Source organism: Eucalyptus grandis, chromosome 8 (genome assembly GCF_016545825.1).
Source record: "Eucalyptus grandis isolate ANBG69807.140 chromosome 8, ASM1654582v1, whole genome shotgun sequence".
Lineage (NCBI taxonomy): Eukaryota > Viridiplantae > Streptophyta > Magnoliopsida > Myrtales > Myrtaceae > Eucalyptus > Eucalyptus grandis.
Window position 1 is genome coordinate 21,313,600 of NC_052619.1, and position 22,565 is coordinate 21,336,164.

Genomic DNA, 22,565 nt, shown 5'->3' on the forward strand with positions numbered 1-22,565 from the left:
TTTAAAGCGTCGGTATCCGGAGATTATCTCAATTCCTCTTAAAGATTTTGTTTTTTTCAAGGGGTGGGAATATCTTTTAGTTATTTATATCTGGATGATCATGAAAATCGAGATGAAACTTTTTAAGGATGTGCTTAGGTTCATTTATATTTTTTTTTAGTTACCCTTTTCATTTTTACTTGCCTTTCGCAATTTCTTGCCTTTTTTGTTACCATCTTTCTTTGTTTTTCTTTAGTGCTTCGCAATTGGGGAAAAGGACAAAGCTTCGGCTGTCTTTATGGCCTTGACATCTTAATCACTAGTGATAGTAATGCGAAAATCAGACGCGACCCAAAAAAGACATGCTTTTTGATGACGTTGGAGCAACTAAAAGTTACCTAATCGATTATGCACCTTACCTGTGCTACCCTTTTCTTGGATGGGTATGACCAGAGCAAGTCTTCAATCCGGTTGCACTAGATCATTGCCCAGAGTTTGTCCTTCCCTCCTTATAACTTTTCATGCTCTTGATGCGGATGTTCAGCAAGAGGCCATTTTGGTCATTCTACAGACTGATGTCACATTCCAACTGGGAAATTTTGCAGCAACCAGGCAGTGATCATGATGATTATGATGTATTCTAGAACAACTTTAAGCACTAAACCAAAAAAGGGAATGCAATAGTTACAAATTTCTATTTTTTTTTTTTTGGGCCCAAAAAAAGAAGGATGAATAATAAAATATGTGACAGCATATGTTAATTGTACAACCAGCGTCCAGATTAAGGGGAGAGAGAGAGAGAGGAGAGGAGAGAGAGAGAGGCCATTATCATTGGTTTGCCAGTGAAGCAATTGCTTCTCCTTCCCCTCGTTCCATCCTCTCAATTTCTTGTTCCCCACTTAACTCACTCCATCGAGAAATCCACAATAAAAATCCCATCTTTTTTCCCAGAAGTTGGAACAGAGAATTACAACGTTGGGCGCAGATCTGTTTCGTCCCCTTCCAATCTCCGAAGATCCCGACGTGGGCGCGAGGTTAGTTTTCCGATTTCTTCCCTTCCACTCTTCTCTTTCCTGTCCGAATACCCTTCTTTCGTTTGTTGAAGTTCTCGAATTGGGTGATCGTTTGGTCAGCGCGATGATGCTTGGTCGTTTGTTAATGGCAGCAGGTGCCAAAGTTTACGGTTCCACTGTTTTGCAGGCCTCGTGGGGAGAAATGAATCGCGATTGTTAATACAATTCGAGTGTCAAGAACCAAACTTTACACTAGTTGATGATGGGTACCAGGATTGTTTAACCAATTCGAGTGTCAAGAACCAAACTTTACACTAGTTTGTGGGAACTTCGGCCAAGGTGCATGAATTGTGATTAGCTCTGTCTTAATATGTTTTGGTGGGTCTGGTGATATTTGTGCTGGTACCCATTGGCTTAGTATTTGGAATTGGTTTTCTTCCGTCATGTTATAGGGAGGACATTGGTGGAGAAGAAGGTTGCGATGGGGGATTTCGTGCCGTTTTACTTCAACATTGTCGCGCTTATTTGCATGGTGGGGGCAATTGTGATCGCAATTCGCCACATTTATATGCACCTGGTGAATTACACGGAGCCAACTTATCAAAGATATATAGTCCGCATCATCTTCATGGTTCCGGTTAGTACCATGAAATTTTATTGGGGAAGCCACAAATGCTGCATTCTTTGTTGAGTACTGGTTAGCTTGCCTTGATGCCTTTTAGTTGAATGTTGGGATAAATGGTGGTGGACCTAAGATTTGGGGTTAGTGATTCTGCATAAACATTCCAGGGGATGAAACTAGATATATAAAACAAAAATTGCACTGAATTTTCGCAAAAACTCCAACAGCAACATCGGACCTGTAGGTTCACTTTTAGACCAGTAGTTTATGAAGTTGTTTGGAGATTTTATTTTGCTTTCTTCCTTACTTTATTGGATGGCAAAAAGAACATTGCTTGGTTGTAGTAACATTGAACTTTGAAGTTGGTGTGTTGAGAGCACTGGTTGGCGCAGTCAGTAGCAGTACTACTGGTGCATCATTTCTTATCGTACCTCATGTGTTATGAAATCATATGAATGATGGATTTCTTGGCATATGGTGTGTAAGAAATGAAATTCTTCAGTAGAGTTATCAAACGCTGACTGATTACCAAAAAAACACAGGCTTTGGTAGAATTAAAAATGAGAAAGCGCTCGGAGACTGTCGAATCTGATCATCAATGTATCATAACTTTACAGTTTTCTAACCTTTGCTGACTTTGAGCCCTATACAACTCATCCCCACCTCTCTTTCCAGAAGAAATTTATTATATATAGGAACCCCACACCCCCACAACTCGAAAAAAGAAAACTGCAAGTTAGACTTGAAATGTGTTTACTATTCGAGATTATGATTTAACCTTTCTTACCTTTACTATATGACTAATGTCCATCTTATGCTCTTACCAGGTGTATGCGTTGACTTCTTTTCTATCCCTCATAATGAACGAGAATTCAATTTATTTCAATTCCATTCGTGAAGTGTAAGTATTTTCAGTTTTATTCCATGTTTACAAAGAATTATGAGAATTTGGCGCAATTTACATGTGCTTTGATGTTTCCTTTCCTTGTCAAAATTTTCAAATACTATAATGATATTGAGTAAGGTTAGCAAAAGCAAAAAGTAACTTTTTTGCTTTCCCATCAAAATTTAAAAGAATTTAAAGTGCATGAGTTGCGAGAATTAGTTGAGCAAAAAAGAAAAAAAGGTAATAGTCATTCTAGACATGCCCCAATTATTTGACTTAATTCGTGAAATGTAAGTATCTGAATTTATTTTTCCTGAAGGGATGTCTCTGTTTCACATTTTATATAGCTTGTGTGCTATTCAAGGTTTTGTTTTTCTCTGCTTCTGAAATTTAAGAATATACAGTTTTGGTTGCAAAAGGTAGATGGTTGGCCACCTTGGTTGGTTGGCCTTTTCGTAGTTTATTGTGTGTCACATGTACTTGTGCTACGAAGATACAAATTTTTTACATCACTTTTATAGGAAATCATTGATGTGATTTACAAGTAGATAATGTTGGTGAGTCCCGATAATTATAACTTCTATTGTTATTGCTAATTTTTCATTGTCTTGGAATTTGCTCTTTTAGGTATGAAGCTTGGGTTATTTATAATTTCCTATCACTCTGCCTCGCATGGGTTGGTGGTCCAGGAGCCGTTGTGCTGAATTTAACTGGTCGGATTTTGAAACCTTCTTGGTACTTAATGACATGCTGCTTACCTCCCATGCCATTGGATGGGTGAGTGCTTACTGCAGGGCCTTGCCTAATTAGTCTAGCAGCCTCTTTAAGAATATTTAATTGGAAACAACGCAAGTTTCTTAATTAATCAAGTTACTCCAGGTTATATTTAATACATTGCAGTAGATACTCTACTGCTTCCCAAAGAAAGTCTTACAACTATTGTGAAGTTTCATTAAATTGCTCTCAAGTGAAAATAGAGTTTGACTAGAGTGTTCATATATGGAAACACTATGACTTCCAGCTTATTTGTGAATGATTTAGACTTCTGAATCTTTCATGCAGGCGCTTCATTCGTAGGTGCAAACAAGGTTGTTTACAGTTTGTAATACTGAAGCCTATTCTAGTTGCTGTCACACTCGTCCTATACGCTAAGGGAAAATATCATGACGGAAATTTCAGTCCAGCACAGTCATACCTGTATCTCACCATCATCTACACTTTATCGTATACAATGGCACTCTTTGCTTTGGTGCTATTCTATGTGGCGTGTAAAGATTTGCTCAAGCCATTCAATCCAGTCCCGAAGTTTATAATCATCAAGTCTGTTGTTTTTCTAACTTATTGGCAGGTGAAACTTCCGTTTTGTTTATCACTTTTGCATTCCTTTGATTTTCTTTCGGGGGGAAAGTGTTTAATGAAAAGCATACAAAGCCGGGTTGTCAACTTGAGGATTGGAAACAAAGTTGTCATTTGTCTTTCGTGAATATAATATGTACGATGGGTTGTGATTTTTCAATGGTTTTCTCTTGTCTTATCTGCAAACCTTATTGCTTTTGAATTGGGTTGCTGTAAATTGTAAGCTAGCTGTCTCTTCATGTCCTCAATATTCTTTTCCTTATTGTAGGGCGTCTTGGTTTTCCTTGCTGCAAAGACTGGACTCATCAGAGATGCGGATGAAGCTGCTCAATTCCAAGATTTCATAATATGTGTGGAGATGCTCATTGCCGCAGTGGGTCACCAATATGCCTTTCCATACAAAGAGTATGCGGGTGCAAATATTGGCGGTTCTCGTAATTTTACTGCGAGTCTTGCACATGCACTAAAGTTAACTGACTTTTATGATGACACTGTCCACCAGGTAAAACTTGGAGGGTGCTGATGTTATTTCATGACCCCCCCCCTTCTTTTTTTCGCTTGTGCTGCCCTTGAATGGTGATTGAATCAATACTTGTTGCAGTTCGCACCAACTTACCATGAATACGTTCTCTACAACCACGACGGTGGTGATGAGGGAACAAGGAAATACAGGTCACGCACCTTTGTGCCGACTGGCCCGGAAATGGATGCTGTTAGAAGGAACAAGCACATGTTTGGTAACAAAATGGATGAAGTGCAACTCTCCAGCTTGTCTTCTTCCCCTACTAGCACTCCCAAGAAATCATCAGCAGTGCCCGATTCTGCTACTGGATCAGAGACCATGAAGTCTTCCCTCCTTGTTGACCCATCAAACTCTTCTGCAGTCCCCTACGACATGTCGCTCATTGATGTGGACATGTCCACTTATCCTTCCAATGTTCCTGCAGCAGATGAAGCTAGACCAAGATGACTTCTCGAGCATTTTTGTCCTTCGGTGAAGGTACAACATTACCGTCGGGCAGACTTAACACGAGGAGGGAAAAAAAATGATAGAACAACAGGATTTTGCAAGTTGTTTGATTTGGGCACATGTTGCGCCTACGTTTGTGTAGTGCGATGCAGAAACTGAGCTAGACTTCTCCCTGAAAGTGTCCTTATAACAGCCTAATTCTCTGCTGAGCACTGTAGATACAGAAAGCTGTTGCATACTTGTAAGCAGAAAATAGTCATGTAATTATCTGCACCAGGTTTTTTTTCCCCTAGCTTCTTGGATGAGCGTTTGCATTCTTAGACCTATCTTGGCATTCCGATGCTTGTTTGGAGATCCTTAATATATTTTCAGGTTGCTGCCATATGAATGGTATTTCCAGCGATCGTCACAATGAAGATTTTAATTCATCGAGTCGACATGGTAGAATCGATTAGAATAGTACTAGGGCCATGGCCCACCTAAAGTTTTCTTCTTTTTGGGGCTGGCATCAGGCCATACTTTTGACTTTTATGATAGGTCAAGCATCAAAATTCACACCATGGGCTTTTCCCACTGCCCTGGCGGCTGCGTAGGGTCACAACTCGATTGTAAAACAAAGAGAAGTATTAATAAACATGTGGAAGTTTAAAGCCTTTTGACAAGAAACCAAGGGGCACTAGCAGGACTTCCCAAAAACAAAATAGACAAAAATAAAACCCTACCTTATAGTAATATGTCCCTTTGACTTTATAACCTCTCTCTTCACTCTTACTTTCAACAGCATATAAAGTTTATAAACCCCTCCATCAAACTCGTCACAACTCTTCCCCCTCTCTCTCTCTCTCTCTATATTGGTAGAGAGAAGACCCTTCTTTCTGTCTGTAAAGTGCAACCTGAACCCCCAACACATGGCCTCGGCAAACCCCAGCCTGATGGGTTCAGTCTTCAGGAGCGACTCCATGGAACACCAGTGCCTGATGATGGAGAAGAGACAGCTCTTCCTCAGGAGCTACCATTTCAGCAGAAAACGGAGCCTCTCGGAGAGGATCAGGAGGTCCTTCACGAGGGTCAAGAGGGTCCTCTGTTTCAGGCTAAGGTCTGCCCGCCGGCTCCGGAGGCTGGTCTGCTCGAGGCTCTCCAGGCTCAGACACAGGCTCTGCTACTCCAGGAGACGATCGAGGTTCCTTCGCCTCCTCTGCAACAACAACGCCACCAACGCCTACAACAGTCAGAAAAGTGACTCATCATCTTGCTTCTCTTTCTTCTCCTGACCATCAAATTCTATATATCCGTTCGGTAGTTTATTAACTCCTGTCCTGAAAGATTAAATCCTCAGTAGCAGCCTCCCATGCTGAAGTAACATAGACCCATAATTTTACAAACATCAGGGATTCAGATGAAAGTCAAAACATCATGACCCTTTTTTTCCTTTCTGGGTTTGTTTGTCCACCGTCCTCGACGAGTTTCGCTACAGATTCGGACAGATACCAACATATTATGAATACCATGAATGCAATATTATTGCAGCCATCTTGCAACGGGGTTTGCAGAGATGTCTCTCTGCTGTTTTATTTATGGATATTTCTGGTACTGCGTTTATTCTTATTTTTTCTTTTCCTTAATTAAATCTGTCCATACGTGCACCATGGATGAGAGGGATACATGAGCATGGAGATTAAAAGAGTTAGGTGTGGCATGATAAATGAGAATAATTGATCGGCATAAAGCGGAGATGAACGTTGCAGCGAGAAGGCAGGTACAGTTTGTGCATGGACATTCAAGCATCCCCCCCTGCTTTTTCTTAATCGCTTTGCATAATTTGATATTCAATATTTCGTGCTGGAAACTGCAAGGTTCTTACGTTTCACTGCTTTTATGGCAAAATGAATGATAATAATAATAATCAACGGGAACGTTTCTTCAAAGCTTGGACTCTAAAAGTCAATGCATCCAGATGAATTCCCAGATTGGACTTTTAAAAAAAAAAAATCCGACTTTGCACAACTTTTGGGCGGCGTCTTCTTGTTTCGTTTCAGATGGATCAAAACCAGTTTAGTGACGCGGTACTTAGAAATTCAATAAGATATCTTCATCTTTTTTTCCACGATTTAGGAAACAACCACCAGATGTAGGTGATATAGATTTGACGTATCTAGGCTAACCCTAGTTTAGTGTACATACGTATATATGTATATATAAAGTGTAAACACGCGTGCAGCAGTTTCTTTGAATAAAAAGTCAAAGAATCGACAGAAATGGAAGAAACCCATTGGGGATTCCCGAACGATGCGTGACTTTTCTTTCAGAACAAATAAAGTTAGGAGAGATTTATTGCAGGCAGCTGTCTTTGAAATTTGACGGTATCACGACAGTGCCGTTATGGGAAGAAGGAAATATAATATTAAAAAAAAAAAGCCACGCGAAATTCATACTTTGGCAGGACCGTAGAAGAATTTAATGTGAAATAAATGCAGTCAGCTGCCGACCACTTATGTTTTTCATTATTTGTTGCTCTTACCAGACATCCTTTGATTCGTTTCTCCCCACACTTGTATGTACTTGCGTGACAAACGTAAGGATACAAGGCTAGCCAACCTTTTTGTTGCCCCTCCCACTTTAAAGCTTTAGAACATCATGAACACAAAATATCTCGTGAAAAACCAAAAAAAAAAGGTCGATGCGATGGGTTCCTTCCCTTGAAAATTCAGCGCATTTCCCATCTGTCTAGTCACTCAACTACAAAGAAGAAATTTCTACATTCAAATCATCCGTCTCCATCCGTGAAGGCGTGTGGTTTCGAGTGTCCTTTTTCCATGACCATTTCACTTCCATGGAGCAATGGCAAGAGCCGAATCCGGTCGACCAATGGACTTTTCGGAGTATGTTTGGCTGGATGTGTTGGGAAGATGAAGAGGGATCTCCTCTCGGCCACAAAAAGAAAACGAATATATCTTTGTTTTCCGATCTAGGAAACCAAATATGGGTCCTCATACATGACAGCGCCGTGCATCTAGATGCTCTCTGTTGCTAGTCAAGAAACTTGGAAACCAGGAGAACGGGTTGGATTTGACTGAGGAAAGCTATCAATCATGCAATCATCCACAACAACAATAACACGATAAGCACAGCATGGAATGTTCATCTCTGTTTGCTTTGTGACTTGCTGGGAACAGTACAACCGTGAAACTTGGGGTCTGATAAGCACGGGATAAACTAAGAATAAAGATAAGAACGAAGGACACACGAAGGATCCGTGGTTCAACATTGGGACCCGCCCAGTTGACCTGACGCAAGGAACTTGAATAATTGAATATGAAACTCCGACCTTGAAGTCATCGGCTTGATTTGACAGAGGGGACCTGGCTGGAGATGTGTGTTTTTTTGCATGCATCAGCAGCAACGCAAAGACGTGATTGCAGACGCTTTTGGACAGTAGCAAGCAACGCTTGAATAAGTTAATCACGTCCGCTAAATATCAGTTGACTTGGTTGTTTGATGCGCGCTTGCTGCGACCTGCGAGATTTGTTTAAGGGGTAGAAAGAGAGTTGCTTCCAATGTGCACAAAACGGAATCTGGCTGTCTCGTTAATTCTAGCCGCCAAGGCATATCCTTTCGCTTAGGATGTTGTGTTTCATCATCACCCCGAATTTTGGCCATGCCTAAAGACAACTCCGACCCAAATCCTGATGTAATCATCTCGGTGATGACTTGTGAAGAAGGGACTTTATCTTGTTCTTGCTCTGTACAGGGATCCAGTCGCAACGAACTCGCAAACCGATGCTTCTGTTCATTTCCATGCGTTCAATCGGGGCATCACATTTTTGACATTAACATATGTAGAAGACCGTAGACTCGGGAGCAATGATTGTGCTAGACGCCAATGGTCCTAAGCCGCCACAACCCTGACCAAATCGGACTACACTTTTAACACCTTCTCCTTCGAAGGTCCATGCAACGAAACCTCACAAAAAGAATCTCGATGCCGCTTGTTAATGCGAATATAGGTATGCTATTGATTGGAGCTTGCTCTTAATTGAGAGCTGCTATCAATGAGAAATCCACAATCGTCAAAAGTACCTTCGAACGGTCGTAGGTACGTGGTTCCCTTCCCTGATTACCTGTGAATCACGTGAATGTCTACATTTGGTCCGAAGAAGTGGAAAAAATAAGAACATGGACTCCACAAACATAACCATGTATTCGTTCCGAAATCTCCAAACACACGAGTCCGCTCCAATAGGTGAAAGCAGATTGATCTCTTTGCACTGTGCAAGACCAGCGCATGTGTCGCTGCTTGTTGCTTGCGTTAATCCATCCATCAAGTGCCAGCCCATTTTGCCATTTAAGTCCAATCAAATAAGCCCATATCAAAAGGCACAACGAAAAGGCCTAAAGCCCAAAAGCGGGGAGGGGGAAGGGGAGGAGGAGAGAGAGAGAGAGGAGAATAATTAAATTGCCTGCAAACTTTCAAACGCCTGTGATTGGCAGTGGCCAGTCAAAACTGTCAAAGGGATGATGATACAGATATTAATTGCTGATTAAACAATTTCTTCCTCTTGAATTCTTCAATCCCGGACAAGTTAGACCAACAACCACACAGGCTTGACTTGATTCTGAAACAATCTGTGTCAAACGAATTAGAATGAACCAGCAGATCTGCTTTTCCCCCTTTTTGCATGATGATTGCCCATATTCATTCCTTTCCTTCCACCAAATGATTGGCCTCGATAGGTACACTAACATGGCAAGCAATCATTGCACATGCCCTCACTTTTCCCCCTCAACCATCTGTTTCAGTTTGTCCTCATTTAGGCGGCTGAGCAGAGAGGCTCATGAACCAACTTGTTAGGCTATGGCTATGGCTATGGAATCTGATGTTAGCCATGTGTTAAAAAGGTTAGTAACCTTGAAACTGTGTTTGGGTAAAACAATAATGGAAGCCATGTGTTTGAGGAATCCCAACTGCAGATTATATCATTATTTTGGTACGAAATCTTGTCTCAACAAATTTTGAAAACCCAGATCCTGCCAAAATGACTAGCAATAGGTCACCTCCTTATATATTGTCCACATGCTCTTTATGCTAGGGACAGTTCCTTTGTTTAGTAACAGCAGCTGAGAAGCAGCTAGGGTCTCTTCATCTCTTCTAACTATTTCCCCTCAATCATCGGTCCTTAAGGCTGCAGATGGGTCTGCAAGATACTGGCACAGGCCGCTTCAGGTATCAATACGAGAAGCTGACCAGCATCGATGAGAAAACAACGAGGCCTAGGGGGCGCTGGGTGAGGAGTGTGAACGGAAAGCTCAAGGCTCTCCGGTTGTCTCGTTCAAGGAAACTTACTCTGAGGGCGTTTTCACTGATCACAATGCCCAGCAAGATCGCCAGGATCTACAGAGATATCACCAACCGGATGAACTTGGATGGTATCTGCCCGGCCATCACTTTTTCCTCTCAGTGGGGGCTCCCAGTTCTATCTCACTCCTCTGTGAAATGTAGAAGTGTCGTGTCTCTTAATAGACGCTGGGCTGGCACTTGAATCACAGGCATTTTGTCTGCAGTAGTAATATATGAAAATTTGCTATTATGTTGAGTTTGCATCGAGTTCCTCTCGTTGATCTACAGTCGGTCAAACCCCATTCTTAATTTGGCAGAGTGGAGGATCCCTACGTAATGGGCATTCGACAATGCTTCTTAGTTTATACTTTTATGTGTTTAGGACGCGCCAATATACCAGATAGTTCTGTTGCAGACTTACAGAATGAAAGAAAGGAAATATGATATGCACTGTCTAGTAATATCAAGATTTACTTTGACAGTCCAATTATTGGTTAGTCTAGAGTGGAAGCAGGACTTACCTCTCAAGCTCAGGAGGTGGTGAATACTGAAAAGACATAACTGCACTCTGATCGATATGGTTAAATCTGGCCTGTGGCCCAGCAGGGAAATGAAACATATACCGTCCAATCACCTTTAAAAGATTCCTTAAAACGATGATTTCAGCGTGATATCCAGGCATATTTTACCTAAGTTGCTGGCCACTTGATTGATTACTTTCTACCATGTTGCGTTCATTTCAATCTCACTCGAAAGATTAAGCAGATGAAGTTGCAGATCAGATTGCACATCAGCTAGTCCATTAACCATACTCCACGGGTAATTATAAGTTTTGCAGGTTATCTGAAATTTGGCCTGACCCTTGTCATCTCCAGCTACAAACAACCTCTGCCTTTCCCTTCGTATTTCCAAACTTACTTTGTATTTAATTCTTCTTTTGCACAAGAGTTGTCCCTTGTTTTGCTACTGTCACTGTCAACTCCAATTCTTGAGCTTCCTTGGCAATTTGTTGGACGATACATGACGTTTGTAGCGTAATCTGTCGTACCATTAGTTTATTTAGATAAGATGCATTGGCTGGTGATGCCCCTTGTCGCCGAGCACTCCAACCCATGCTTAAATTTTCCTATGATTTTTGCTATTCAAACCACATGGCAGAAAGTAGAGTATTATTTGCCTTGAAGTTCTGCATTTTCTATGCATAGCATCTTTGGGTGCTGGAACATCCAATGACTGTTTGTCCGAGCACTTGGTCAACAAGTTTAATAAAACATCTAGTATCCACAGCATTTACTTTAGGCGACTGAGATGGATGTGGGATGCAACCAACTTCTAATCTCGTCGATGCAAGCAGTGGCCGGATTTCCCTTTTGGCCAGAAGTCAGTTCTTTATAGCTGAATCTTGCAAGGAGCTCGCTGCAATAGGCTACCGGCATGCTGTAGCTAATAATCATAGACGGGGAAAGGAAACAGCAGGTAGGGTCAGATTGGTTTCCTTAGATTTTGGCACATCAAGAGCTTGTTGACACCTAAAATTTAGTCAACGATTCAAATTTGCATTCCTTGTAAAAGTACCCAAAAAAATGATAATGATGAATAAAAAGACTATCCGATCTTGCCATTTATCCGTTTGCACTTGGTCCAATTCATGAAACCCAATTTACCTCACCTAAACCCATATAGAAAATAGAGGCGAGAAAGGATATAACAATAATAGAGGAGTAGTGGATTAGGGATGTTTAGGAGTGTCTCAATGGTGTAATTTTGTTTATTAGTCTTTGGACTTGAACTAGTTCAGGCAATAGTTCCTTTCTGCTGATTATTTGAACGGATAAGTGCATTGAAAGTTTTAAAGTTTATTACGAAAGTACAATTGAATTTTAAAACTTGTAAAAGTGCGATCAAATTTTAAAATTTGTTAAGTTGTTTAAATCAAATTCTTCCATTAACTTCATTTAATTTGACTAACAGAAAATTTTGACGTAGCTTTATTTATTTTATTTTTTTATCTTACATGGAGATGGTGTGGCTAAAATGATGTTGTTTTGGTCAAAATCTGATTTATGATAAACATTTTATTTAAAATTAAATTAAAAAATAAGCTTATTCTAAAATAAAATTTAAAAGAAAAAGGACAAGGAGGATAAATCAGGTAGTGATGGTGGGACGGCGGTATTGCCCCTGGTTTCTCCTCTTCCCTTTTTTTTAAAGCTTATTTTTTAAATTTAATTTAAATCAAATTTGTATCAAAAATCAAATTTGAACCAAAACAACGTTTTCTTATCATTATGTTTCATGATTTAGCCACATCATTACTACATATGAGAAACAAAATATTATAAAAAGTGAAGTCAGCATTTTCCGTTAATTAAGTTGGACGAAGCTAGCGAAAAGATTCAATTGCACCAATTTTATAAATTTGAGGATTTGATTGTACTTTTTGTAAGTTAACAACTCAATTACACTTTCGTGATAAGTTTTAGGATTTCTACTACATTTATCCCTTTTTGACAGCTTTAGTTTTTGGGCTTGATATGAAGCAAACCTGAGAATGGTAAAGCTTGGTAAGTTGTTCTCAGCTTATGGAAGAAAACGAATAGGTTCTGAAAAGAAAGGAAACAACGAGTAAGAAGTAAATGGGCTTTTGAAGGTTTAGAACTAAAAATGGGTTTTGTATAAAAGCCCAATCATGTCCTTTTGGCCCAGACCCATGAAACCATATTGGACCATATTCGGATTGGGCGCAGCAACGAGCCCGAGTCTCCATTTTCTAGAGATAACCAATAAAAAAAAAAATTGCTCAGAAAAATAGGCCGTAAATTAGGTTGCTAGATTTTGGCGTCAGAATTAGTTTAGTCTTGGAAGATTAACCCTTTAAAAGATTAATCAAACTCAATTTGAACTAAGCTCATGGGATTGTTGTCATGGGGCTTAATAACAAGACTATATAATATTTTTTTGCCTACTCGTATTGGGTTATTTTATTGCATTGTATACTCGTTCTTCATTACCATCGTTGAAGCATTTGTTGTGATACTTGTGTATCATTTTTTGTGTTGTGATTCATTTTCATAGTTGAGTGGTTAGGCTTCATTTTAGGATTGTAATAAACATATAAATATTGCATGGGCACGGACGAGAACTTTAGAATTCATAATTACGTAAAAAAAAAAAAAAAAACTGCATGTGACTCTTACTTGATAAATAATCAAGTTTAGGTGCCACAAAGTGTTATTATTAGATAACTAATGTAATCAATTCCCCAACCCTAAATCTACAATTGCTATGAAGCAACATATACTTCTATACCTAACTTAGTTGATAGCCAACTCCAATACATTAGTAGCGACTCCTCTAAATGAAAATTCAAACGTCACACAAGACAAGACTTGGAAGAATTCACGTGGATTGAGGACCATAAGCCCTCAACTTGACATTACCTCTAGACCTGTATTTCCCTTGATATTCGTGATGGGAGAATGGCAACATAGGTTACCACCAAACCGAGGTTTATCTTTTCTTTTAGCAAACAAGTGCTTCATTTTCACCATCTAGAAACTCAGAAGTCAAAAGGGGGAGATTTCTTGACATTTGGATTCACTTGATTCTACATGGTATCAAATGGCGTGGAACATTGGATCCCACCAAAGAGAACTCCAAAATGCAAGAGGCTGCATTCTTGTATTTTCATGGGACTCGGATCAGGTTGGGGGACCACCTGAGAAGACCCACGAAGGCTTGCTTACTTGCTGTCGTTGAACTAAGCTTCCCCTATAATTATCAGATATTATCTTTCCTTTGGCATTCTATTCCTGAAATTTCTTCGTCAGTAAGTAACCACACACAAAGTCATCCATGATAGGCAAATCAGGCATATTTCTTCACCACACCATGATTCCAATCCGGGTGGTCTGGGTGAGCGGTTTCCCCCATAAAACCAGAAATCAAACTGAAAATCACATATTTCAACAAATTGGAATTAAGAATTGGACCAGTGGGTCCGGAACTATCTAGAACCAATCACTTCGATTTGATTCGGATAGTTCCTTATGCTCATCCCTAATCACTATCATTGAAAATGACTTTCAACTTTATTGAATAGTAGGGTGAATGGCTTGAAATCCAATTGCCGAAGAGAGAGACAATACATTAGATCCAAAACAAGCGAAAGCTGGACTATGCATTATTAGCTCCATAATTATTACATGCTATGGCAGAGGAAATATGAGAAATTTCTTATTCTTAGTTGTTAACAAGCTGAAACTGCCATGTGAATGACTACACAGAAATTCATACAGTCAATGGCTGCTACTGCCTGAAATAATATGATTTGGCAGAAGCAAAGCACAAATTCTAACAACGTTTCGGGGGGATCCAAACACATCAGACACCCAACTCGAAGATCACGAAATACCTATCTTTCAGTCCTTGAGATTACCTTCAGCTGCAAGAATCAAACACCAGCTGAATCAAGAAATTAGTACGAAAGGAGTCCTCCGAAGCTCCCTTTAGAGGCGAAGCCGGTTATGAAGAGTGCATAAGAATCCCGGAAACTGAACTGAGGCATGAAGAGATGTCCCATCTTAACCTTGGCCTTGAACTTCCTTCCCTTCTTGATCGCTCGCCGGCGTCTTGACGGCGTCATATTGTCATCGGAGAACTCCGGTTCTTCTTGGATCGTTGCGAGCTTCGTCTTCAAGATCACCTCTATGTCCTTCTGTGACTCGGTCCTCAGGGTCTTCCTGCTTGTGCAAGGCACCGCCCGCCACATCCTCCTACAAGCCTTCCTCATTTCAACCGCCAAAATGTCTAACACCCAGAATTTTTCGACGTATCTTTTCTTCAATACCTCGACAAATTGACGTCCCTCTTACAATTTTTGCAACACATATCACAAGCCTTTTGGCTTCTGAGTATCGCTTGCCCCTATAAATGAGGTGATATAAGGAAGTGAGCAAATGAATGTTTATGGATTGGTTGGAGAGGCAATTTCTGAGCAGACCAGAGAGGATGGCTACTTCTTAAAGCTTATGACTTTACAGCGATGGTTCAATCATTATGGTCATTTCTTTAATCAGCTTTATGTCCACCCACCAAACCTGTCCTCATTAAAGACATAATAAAGAAGATGATGTTCCGCTTTCTTTCTGAAGACAAACGTATCTGGTTTGATCCCCTGTCCTGCGTCGACATGTATGAGCTTGAGCTCCAAACAATTAGAGGTTGTTTCCTGGAAGCCCCGCTTGTTGAAGGATAGCATTCTTCCATTTGCTGCAAATCAGCTGACTGTCGAAGGAAGTGACCACATTACTAACAGGAGCAGATGAAGCAAAGAACAGGAGATGCAAAACGGGAACTGGACTGTGGTGATATGCTCAAAGTGAAAGATCTAAGGTGCCACTCCCCGGAAAGATTTTCCGAGCAATAAGTGGCAAAAAAAAAAACAAAAAACAAAAAAACAAAAAAAGAACGATTCTTCAATTCAAATCAGCAAAAGCAATGTCTCATTGTTGTCCGCTCTTTCCAATAAATGAAATTAGGAATATCGAATCTATATCAAAGAAAATTTTAACTTTTAGAATCATGATGAAATACAAGATGCTCATTAAATGATAAGAAACTAATTCTCATTTCTATAACTTCAAATATTCAAGGAGTATTTGTATGTTCTCTTCTCATGAATAATTTTTTAGATATATTACCGCATCCCAAAAGGTTATAACCACTTTTTACAAGTCAATGGAATCTTTATACCCAAAACCCTATTCAAATAGTCATTTATTTGGTACCTCACAAAAATTAGCTGTCACAAAAATTAGTTGTCATTCTAACCCTTATGGGGGTATTACATCCACAAACACAAAGCATTTCTTTCATTTCTTTCATGAGTATGTTCACCTACTCTTTCAAATACGAATACCTCCAATGAGCTTTAGCACTGTTGTGGATCAATTCCACAATGAGTATTGTTTTACCGACATGAATTAGTGCTTTTATCATCATTATAAGGTGACTATGAAACATGAATTAATCGGTTCCTTGATTAAGGAAACATGTTGGGATATTTACTTATTCAAGACATAATTTACCAAGCATTTTAATAAAAGGTGCATTACCTACTCTGCACATGAAGGACACTCCACCACCACCTAAAGTGAAGAGAGGAGGTGATGCCTTTCTTGCATCGCCAACTTGTACGTGGTCAATGAAGTGACAGTTTTATGATTCTAGGATGATCTCTCGGTCTCTCGTTCACTTCACGAAATGTTGTTTTCGGTAATCAATTTTTAATTATATTTAATGTTTCAATATAAGCAACTTTTTTCTTTATTGTCGCGTCACAGATGCATATATGTTGCTTGATAGATTATTTAAATGAAAGAAAAAGTTCATCACTTGGCGATGAATATTGATCTTGTCTTTTATATATATATATATATATAGCACACAAAACGAAAGGGGATGGAAGGATGCACAAGGGGGCAAGTAAGGATGATGTCTCATATGTTGATTGGACAGGACGTCCAATGTTTTCTTTTCTTGTGGGCAACAGCAATATACACCTCCTCATCCATGAAGAAAATATAAGGAGCAACGGTAAATACCAGAGTGTTGTCATCCAATGATCGAAGACTAGTTAACTTGTTTATAAGCCAGAGCCAACGAACGACAATAGCTAATATGTACTGCAATATTGTAACATACGCCGTAAGATTCTTGTGATCAGTTTCATGGGGAAAAAAGTAAAACACTCTCGTGACTTTATGAAATGTACAATACTGAGATCATGTCTCATCATGGTATGAATGTGGAGCCCGAGATTGATTTTGGTATGCATTAAAAACAAGTCCGAGAAGACTGCATAATGATTTTTGTCACCTTTCTAATAATGGCATAGAGAGTAAAATCCAAACAAGATTTTAAAGTAGTACAAAAACCAAAAACCCAGTTGCACATGAGATTAACTTTCTCGATTTTTCATAATAATTTTACGAATATGTTAATACGATGAGAGAAACCGTTATGCTAAATAACTTGTTCGTATAAATGAGATATAATGTTCGAGTCTAAAATTCAGTTAAAAAAACATTCTTGAATTTTCATACAGTAAAATCACTAACGTGTACCCTTTATGATTTAATTATATCTATCTTCTCCACCTCTTCTCTTGTTAAACAAGAAATCTTTAAAAAAAAAAAAAAAAAAAAAAAAAACCTAGTATGCCTATATCAATCTACCAAAGATTTTACGAATAAGTGCTTCAAGTTCATTAGCTTGGCAATTACTGGAGGAAATTTTACGACTTTTTAATGTAGGAATCGCTTTCGTGTTATGCGCAATCAATACTCTGGGAATGCCAATGTTTTAAATCTGAGTATTTTAAATGAACATTTCTGATTGTGTGATCCATCAACATGCGATAGGCTCCGACAGGGACACCCGCAATCGAAGGTGCCACCTTTCGCCACATCGAATCCTCGCCACGCGTCGCATGCAAGCCTCGTCCACTCCTACCGTCCACGACCTCTCTACCAAAATTAATCATCGACAGCGCCCCGCCCCGACCCTCTTCGCTTGCGGGGCGTGCAGGTAGTTATCGCCAGCAAAGGAGGGAGGAAAAACTACCCCTCTTCGCCTCGGAAATCGACGTCATCCGCTCGAATTTCTAAGTTCCGCCTCTCAAATACGTGCGCAGCACTAGATTCTGTCCGAATCCTCATCTGGGTGTGGGTGTGTCTCTCTTTTTCGTCGTGTCTCGCGTTGGTTCTCCGGCCGCGGACCCGGTTCTTGGATGAAGTACGTACAGGTACAGTTGCCCACGCGGATGGTGCGTTCTGGGTTCTCGTCCTCCGTCCGCCCCACTTCGATTTTGGATTCTGGGCGATCCCCGTGACCGTTGATGTCAGTTTCTGATAGGGAGATAGCTGTTCTCGGTGGTAACGTCGTCGTCGATGATAGCAACGTTGGTGGAGGAGAGAAGGAGGGCGAAGATGGCAAGGATGTTGGTGGTGGAGTTGGGGTCTCTGTACCGCGTGAGGATGATCGGAGGAAACAGAGGGGTTGCGGGTGCGCGCCGCCGTGGAATCTTGCCAAGCTCAAGAGGGTTCTCGGGGCTTCGTCCAACAGGAAAACATCGAGGCGACGCAGGAGGAGGAACGGTAAAGGTTGCGTCTTTTGCTTCAGCAGGCCGAAGACTCCGGAATCGCCGGCCGATTCTCACGTGAGCGATCCCGAGGACCCGACTTTCGCGCATGTGATGCTGAGGGATTTGTTGGAAAAGAATGATTTTTACTCCGGGGAATGCAATCCCCACTTGGACATCCCTTACCTTTCGTGTGAGCACAGATAGGGAAGGTAAGTTTTTCGACCGGTTGTCTGTATTTCTATCCCTCTGCCGTTGTTGCAGAGGACGTTGTTGGGAAGTCTTCAATCGGAGGTGCGCAAGATTGTTGAAACTTGTTGAATTCGTGATCGCCGTGCTGATTCTGGTTCTTCCAGAAGCGGTGGCAATTGGGTTGTGAATTGAAATTGGAGTTCAAGTGCTAATGGTTGGGTGAATTACGGAGACGAGGTTGGCTCATCGGTTTATCAGATTGGATGGATTTTGAATTCGCGGTCCTCGATCACTTGATGAGTTGCAGAATCATCAGGCCTCTTGCTTGGTCTGCACTTTTGGCCTTTGCTTCCCGCTTGTCTTTCTGGAGGTGCTATGAGATTGGTTTAAGGACGGTATGGTTGAAAGGAATACTTAGGGCAGAGAAAATCATTCTCTTAAAAGTTTACAGTAGATTAGCTGTCTGCGTTAATATGGAAGGATTGAATTCTTTGTATTCTTTTCAAAACGTAGAGCTATTATACTTTCATGAGGAGATTGAGCATATTTCTACCGATGATTTTACTGAGGAAATTCTCGTTTGTGAAACTTTCGAATCAATACTCTGCAATAGGGAAGGCTTCTACGTCCAGTAGGTTGGTTCAGCAGCTTGCTCGTTACTCTGTCTATTTTACTTTTTTCAAACTCAATGCCCCTATTCCGATTTCTAGAGTCCCTCCCCAAGGGTTTCCATTCCCTGTCTTGTTTGAGCTTCGAGGGTTTCGTGTCTTATTGGAAGTTTCGAATGGTAGGCCTTCCACTTGGATTGTGTGGCCACCAACAGATGAGAATGAAATGGCATGGCCGACAGGCGACGCCAGTACATCCTACTCGAGGGGTTCAGCTTTTTTACTAAAAGTGCACGTTCGGATGGCCTTTGCATCTGGTACCGGAAATTACTGGTGAGTGATGGGACGACACAACACAGAGGGTTACCCTACAGGAACCTTTGGTAGGATGCTTTGCCCCTGAGGTTCATAATTGATGAGTACTTGAATTAGACTTTTGGATAGATAGAGAGAATGCCATGTATTTTTGACTGGGGGTAGCCGGTGCATTGCAGATTACTCTCTGTGCCTTGTACCAGGGGTGATTGTTCCCTATTCTAAAATTAGAAATAAGAATATAAGGGTCGCTTCCCCCTTTGTGGAACCAGGAACTGGCTCACCTAATCTTGGAACTAAATCAGAGTGGATTAACCGGTCACGAACCGGAGGTGATATCTTTCATTTTTGCTTTTTTTATTTCCTACAAGATTGCAAGTGTTGTTACACAGTTTAAACTCTCATTTTTTACTTATTTATTGTTTTGGGTCTTTAATTAAGGAAAACGTCGGTGAAAAGATGTTAAAAAAGATGTTAAAGGCGTCATAAAATATGACAAGTATTATTAACTTGCTAATAAAAAATAGTATCGATCTAGTTCATGTGGTCTAGGTGGTTCGGTCCACACCTGAAACTAGGAATTGGACCAACAATCACTGGTTTTAAATTTTAGGAATAGGGAATTGCCCAAAACGGTTTGGTTCTCTTGTCCTTGAAAGATATTTCTAATGGTTTTCAGCATGAGCTTGTATCATTTTGGAAACCAAAAAAAGAAGAAGAAGTTGTAATAGAGATCGATGAATTGATTCAAAGCACTCTTTGGACCATTTGAGAGTCAATTTGTTCTGCAAATGGCATCATCCTGTTTTCTTAGGTTCTGCATCATCCTAGTTGATCAGAAGCATAGTTAGCAGAATGCACCTCTCGGCCGATAAAGATGGAAACAAACGACGGACATGAAATTCTCTATGATGAGCGGAACAAAACGACTTCTTTAACAAAAATAACACCCCAAGCGAAAAAAGGATTCGACCAAGCTCGAAGATGGCGGATTCTTCATTTTCACAGCATGATAGGGAACGACTCTCTAGGATCGAAACGCAAACATCAGAAACTTGTTCACCACATTTTTTTTACGGTCTTCTTTCAAAAACCCTAAAACAAATGTGTGCGATTGAGAATGCATTGTCATCAATTTAAAAGTCAAAACTTAATAAATATACATGAATTCCTTTAAGTATGTTAGAGGGCCCACAAGGGTCCTTTTTTGACATGGTGTCCGGACAAATTTTTTTTGGAGATGGAGAAAATTTAGGTGTGAGAAAATAAAAATGAACAGAAAGGAAGTAAAGGAAAATGATTCCTTTTTCATATTGAGAAGAAATATGTGAGGAAAGAAAATACTTCTAAGGAGAACTGCACTTTTTGTCTTTTTTGTGCTGCTTACATGAATGAATGTCCTCATTCAATGATGCCGTAAAGAGGTAACCAATTTGTGGGTAATCTCCAGAAGTAAATTTTTAAATAATCAATTCTCGAATTTGTATTTTTCCATTTTTGGAGGAAAGATTTGTGGCCTAGAGATTTGATTTCCTAAATAATTTCATTTTTTGGGTCAAAAATTCCAAAATAAAATGCCACCTAAGAATTTTGAATTCTTCATGTATTCCAAATAGGAGCATTTTAGGCTCCGTTTGATAATATTTCTATTTCTTCTAATTTCTGTTTTTTTGTTCCTCGAAACAAAAAAGAACAGAAATCCATTTGGTAATATCAATTAATTTTTTATTCCCCGAAATATAAAAGTAGCCGAAGAATAGATTTGAAACATAAATAAAAAATAGAAAAAGAAATAGCTTCTTTCTCCTAGGAACAATTTCTAAAAATAAGTTTTTTTTTTCTTCTTTTCTTCTTCTTTGTCGGCCACCACACCTGTTGCCTCCAGCCGCTGGCCAATCACGCCACCTATTGTTGTTGACCACCAATCGCCAATGGCCATCGATGGTTGCCCATCGTTGCCACCGCCCATCGTCAATGATCATTGACTTCGCTGCCCGCCCGCGGTGGCAGTTGGAGTAGTCTACTACAGCAATTGGTGGTGGCAGACGGCGAAGGTAAGGAAGAATAAGAAAAAAAATTAAAAAAAATTCAACGTTACAAAAAATTTGTAAATCATATCAAATGCACTCCTATTCTTTTTTTATTCCAAGAGTATAAATTTTGTATAATTACTAAACGCGTTCTTTTATTGAAAAATTATTTTCAATAATAGAAATAAAAAAATTATTTTTAAAAAGAAATTGTTCTTCAAACAAGTGTTGTAAAATGGACCCTTGAAATCCACATCCTATATTTGATTCTCATACCAAAGTGAATTCTTTTAGTTATTAATTTGAACATCATTTCTAGCATTGTTGAAGTAAACCATTTCCATCGACATTCTAAACTAAACCCAAAATTGCAAAAATCCCATCCGAATATATAAGTTTCAAAGGCTTTCACTAACAAAACACCTTAATAAAGAAAAAAAAAACCTATCATCTCTAAAACACGGTCTTTTTCGAGCTGTGCGTGATTTTTGTACAAAAAACGGAAAGTTTCCCCTATTAGGTATGGCTAGGAAGTATGTTGGGGGAATTTATAAGGTTAATATGACGAATAATTCCAAACTGATACGTTTGTGATAATTTTATCATAAATTAATTTTTTAACTATCGAAAATAAAAAATCAGTACACTTGCAACAAATCACCAAGAACCCTGAATTGACATATTAGTTTATGTTAAATTGGATTAAGTATCACGAAAAAGTTTAAATTAGTACACCTATGACATCATAAGGTAAAACCTTAAATCGATGTCATGTATCATTCAACTCAGGGAGATTAATTGATGGTAAATTTATTATAAGTGTACAAATTCAAGATTTTTAGTAGTCAAAAAAATTAATTTGATGTAAATTTATTATAGGTATACCGAAACTTTTCGTGTTATTAACGCTTGAATTATTTGATTAAAGTCTTGAAAACCGGAGGATCCTCCCTATTTCTCCTCTTACAGAAATTCAAAGTTGAACTAAAAAGTCAAACTTGAGCACAAAGATTACACATTTTCTTCTCCAAAAAAAGAAAAAGAAATGTAAAATCGAGAAAACAAGAGGAAAATGGAAAAATTCCAATGGGCTCCATTGCTGCCGTTTGAGACTTT

The 22,565-nt window shown here is 39.6% G+C and overlaps 4 protein-coding genes across 6 annotated transcripts; all 4 read left to right on the plus strand.

The window, feature by feature from the left end:
- The first annotated feature begins 744 nt into the window (after positions 1-744).
- LOC104456914 (transmembrane protein 184A) lies at positions 745-5,208 on the plus strand. 3 transcript variants are annotated; one of them, XM_010071815.3, is made up of 8 exons: positions 745-1,013; positions 1,145-1,331; positions 1,445-1,629; positions 2,442-2,515; positions 3,128-3,277; positions 3,563-3,848; positions 4,125-4,358; positions 4,458-5,208. In XM_010071815.3, the coding sequence occupies exons 3-8, from the start codon at positions 1,474-1,476 to the stop codon at positions 4,824-4,826; spliced, it is 1,269 nt and encodes a 422-aa protein (XP_010070117.2). In that variant the 5' UTR covers positions 745-1,013; positions 1,145-1,331; positions 1,445-1,473; the 3' UTR covers positions 4,827-5,208. The 3 variants fall into 3 exon arrangements, with proteins under 3 accessions (XP_010070117.2, XP_010070120.2, XP_010070118.2); XM_010071818.3 differs by having other exon boundaries at positions 1,148-1,331; XM_010071816.3 differs by having other exon boundaries at positions 1,180-1,331.
- Positions 5,209-5,657: 449 nt separating this feature from the next.
- On the plus strand, positions 5,658-6,414 carry LOC104456913. The gene has a single exon (XM_010071814.3). The coding sequence runs from the start codon at positions 5,735-5,737 to the stop codon at positions 6,095-6,097; it is 363 nt and encodes a 120-aa protein (XP_010070116.2). The 5' UTR covers positions 5,658-5,734; the 3' UTR covers positions 6,098-6,414.
- A 3,168-nt stretch (positions 6,415-9,582) lies between these two features.
- Positions 9,583-10,424, plus strand: LOC104456911. Its single transcript, XM_010071813.3, has 2 exons — positions 9,583-9,722; positions 10,006-10,424. Exons 1-2 carry the CDS (start codon positions 9,679-9,681, stop codon positions 10,361-10,363), a joined length of 402 nt encoding a protein of 133 aa, XP_010070115.1. The 5' UTR covers positions 9,583-9,678; the 3' UTR covers positions 10,364-10,424.
- Positions 10,425-17,666: 7,242 nt separating this feature from the next.
- Positions 17,667-19,690, plus strand: LOC104456910. The gene has a single exon (XM_010071812.3). It carries the CDS (start codon positions 18,062-18,064, stop codon positions 18,509-18,511), a length of 450 nt encoding a protein of 149 aa, XP_010070114.2. The 5' UTR covers positions 17,667-18,061; the 3' UTR covers positions 18,512-19,690.
- Positions 19,691-22,565: the final 2,875 nt, after the last annotated feature.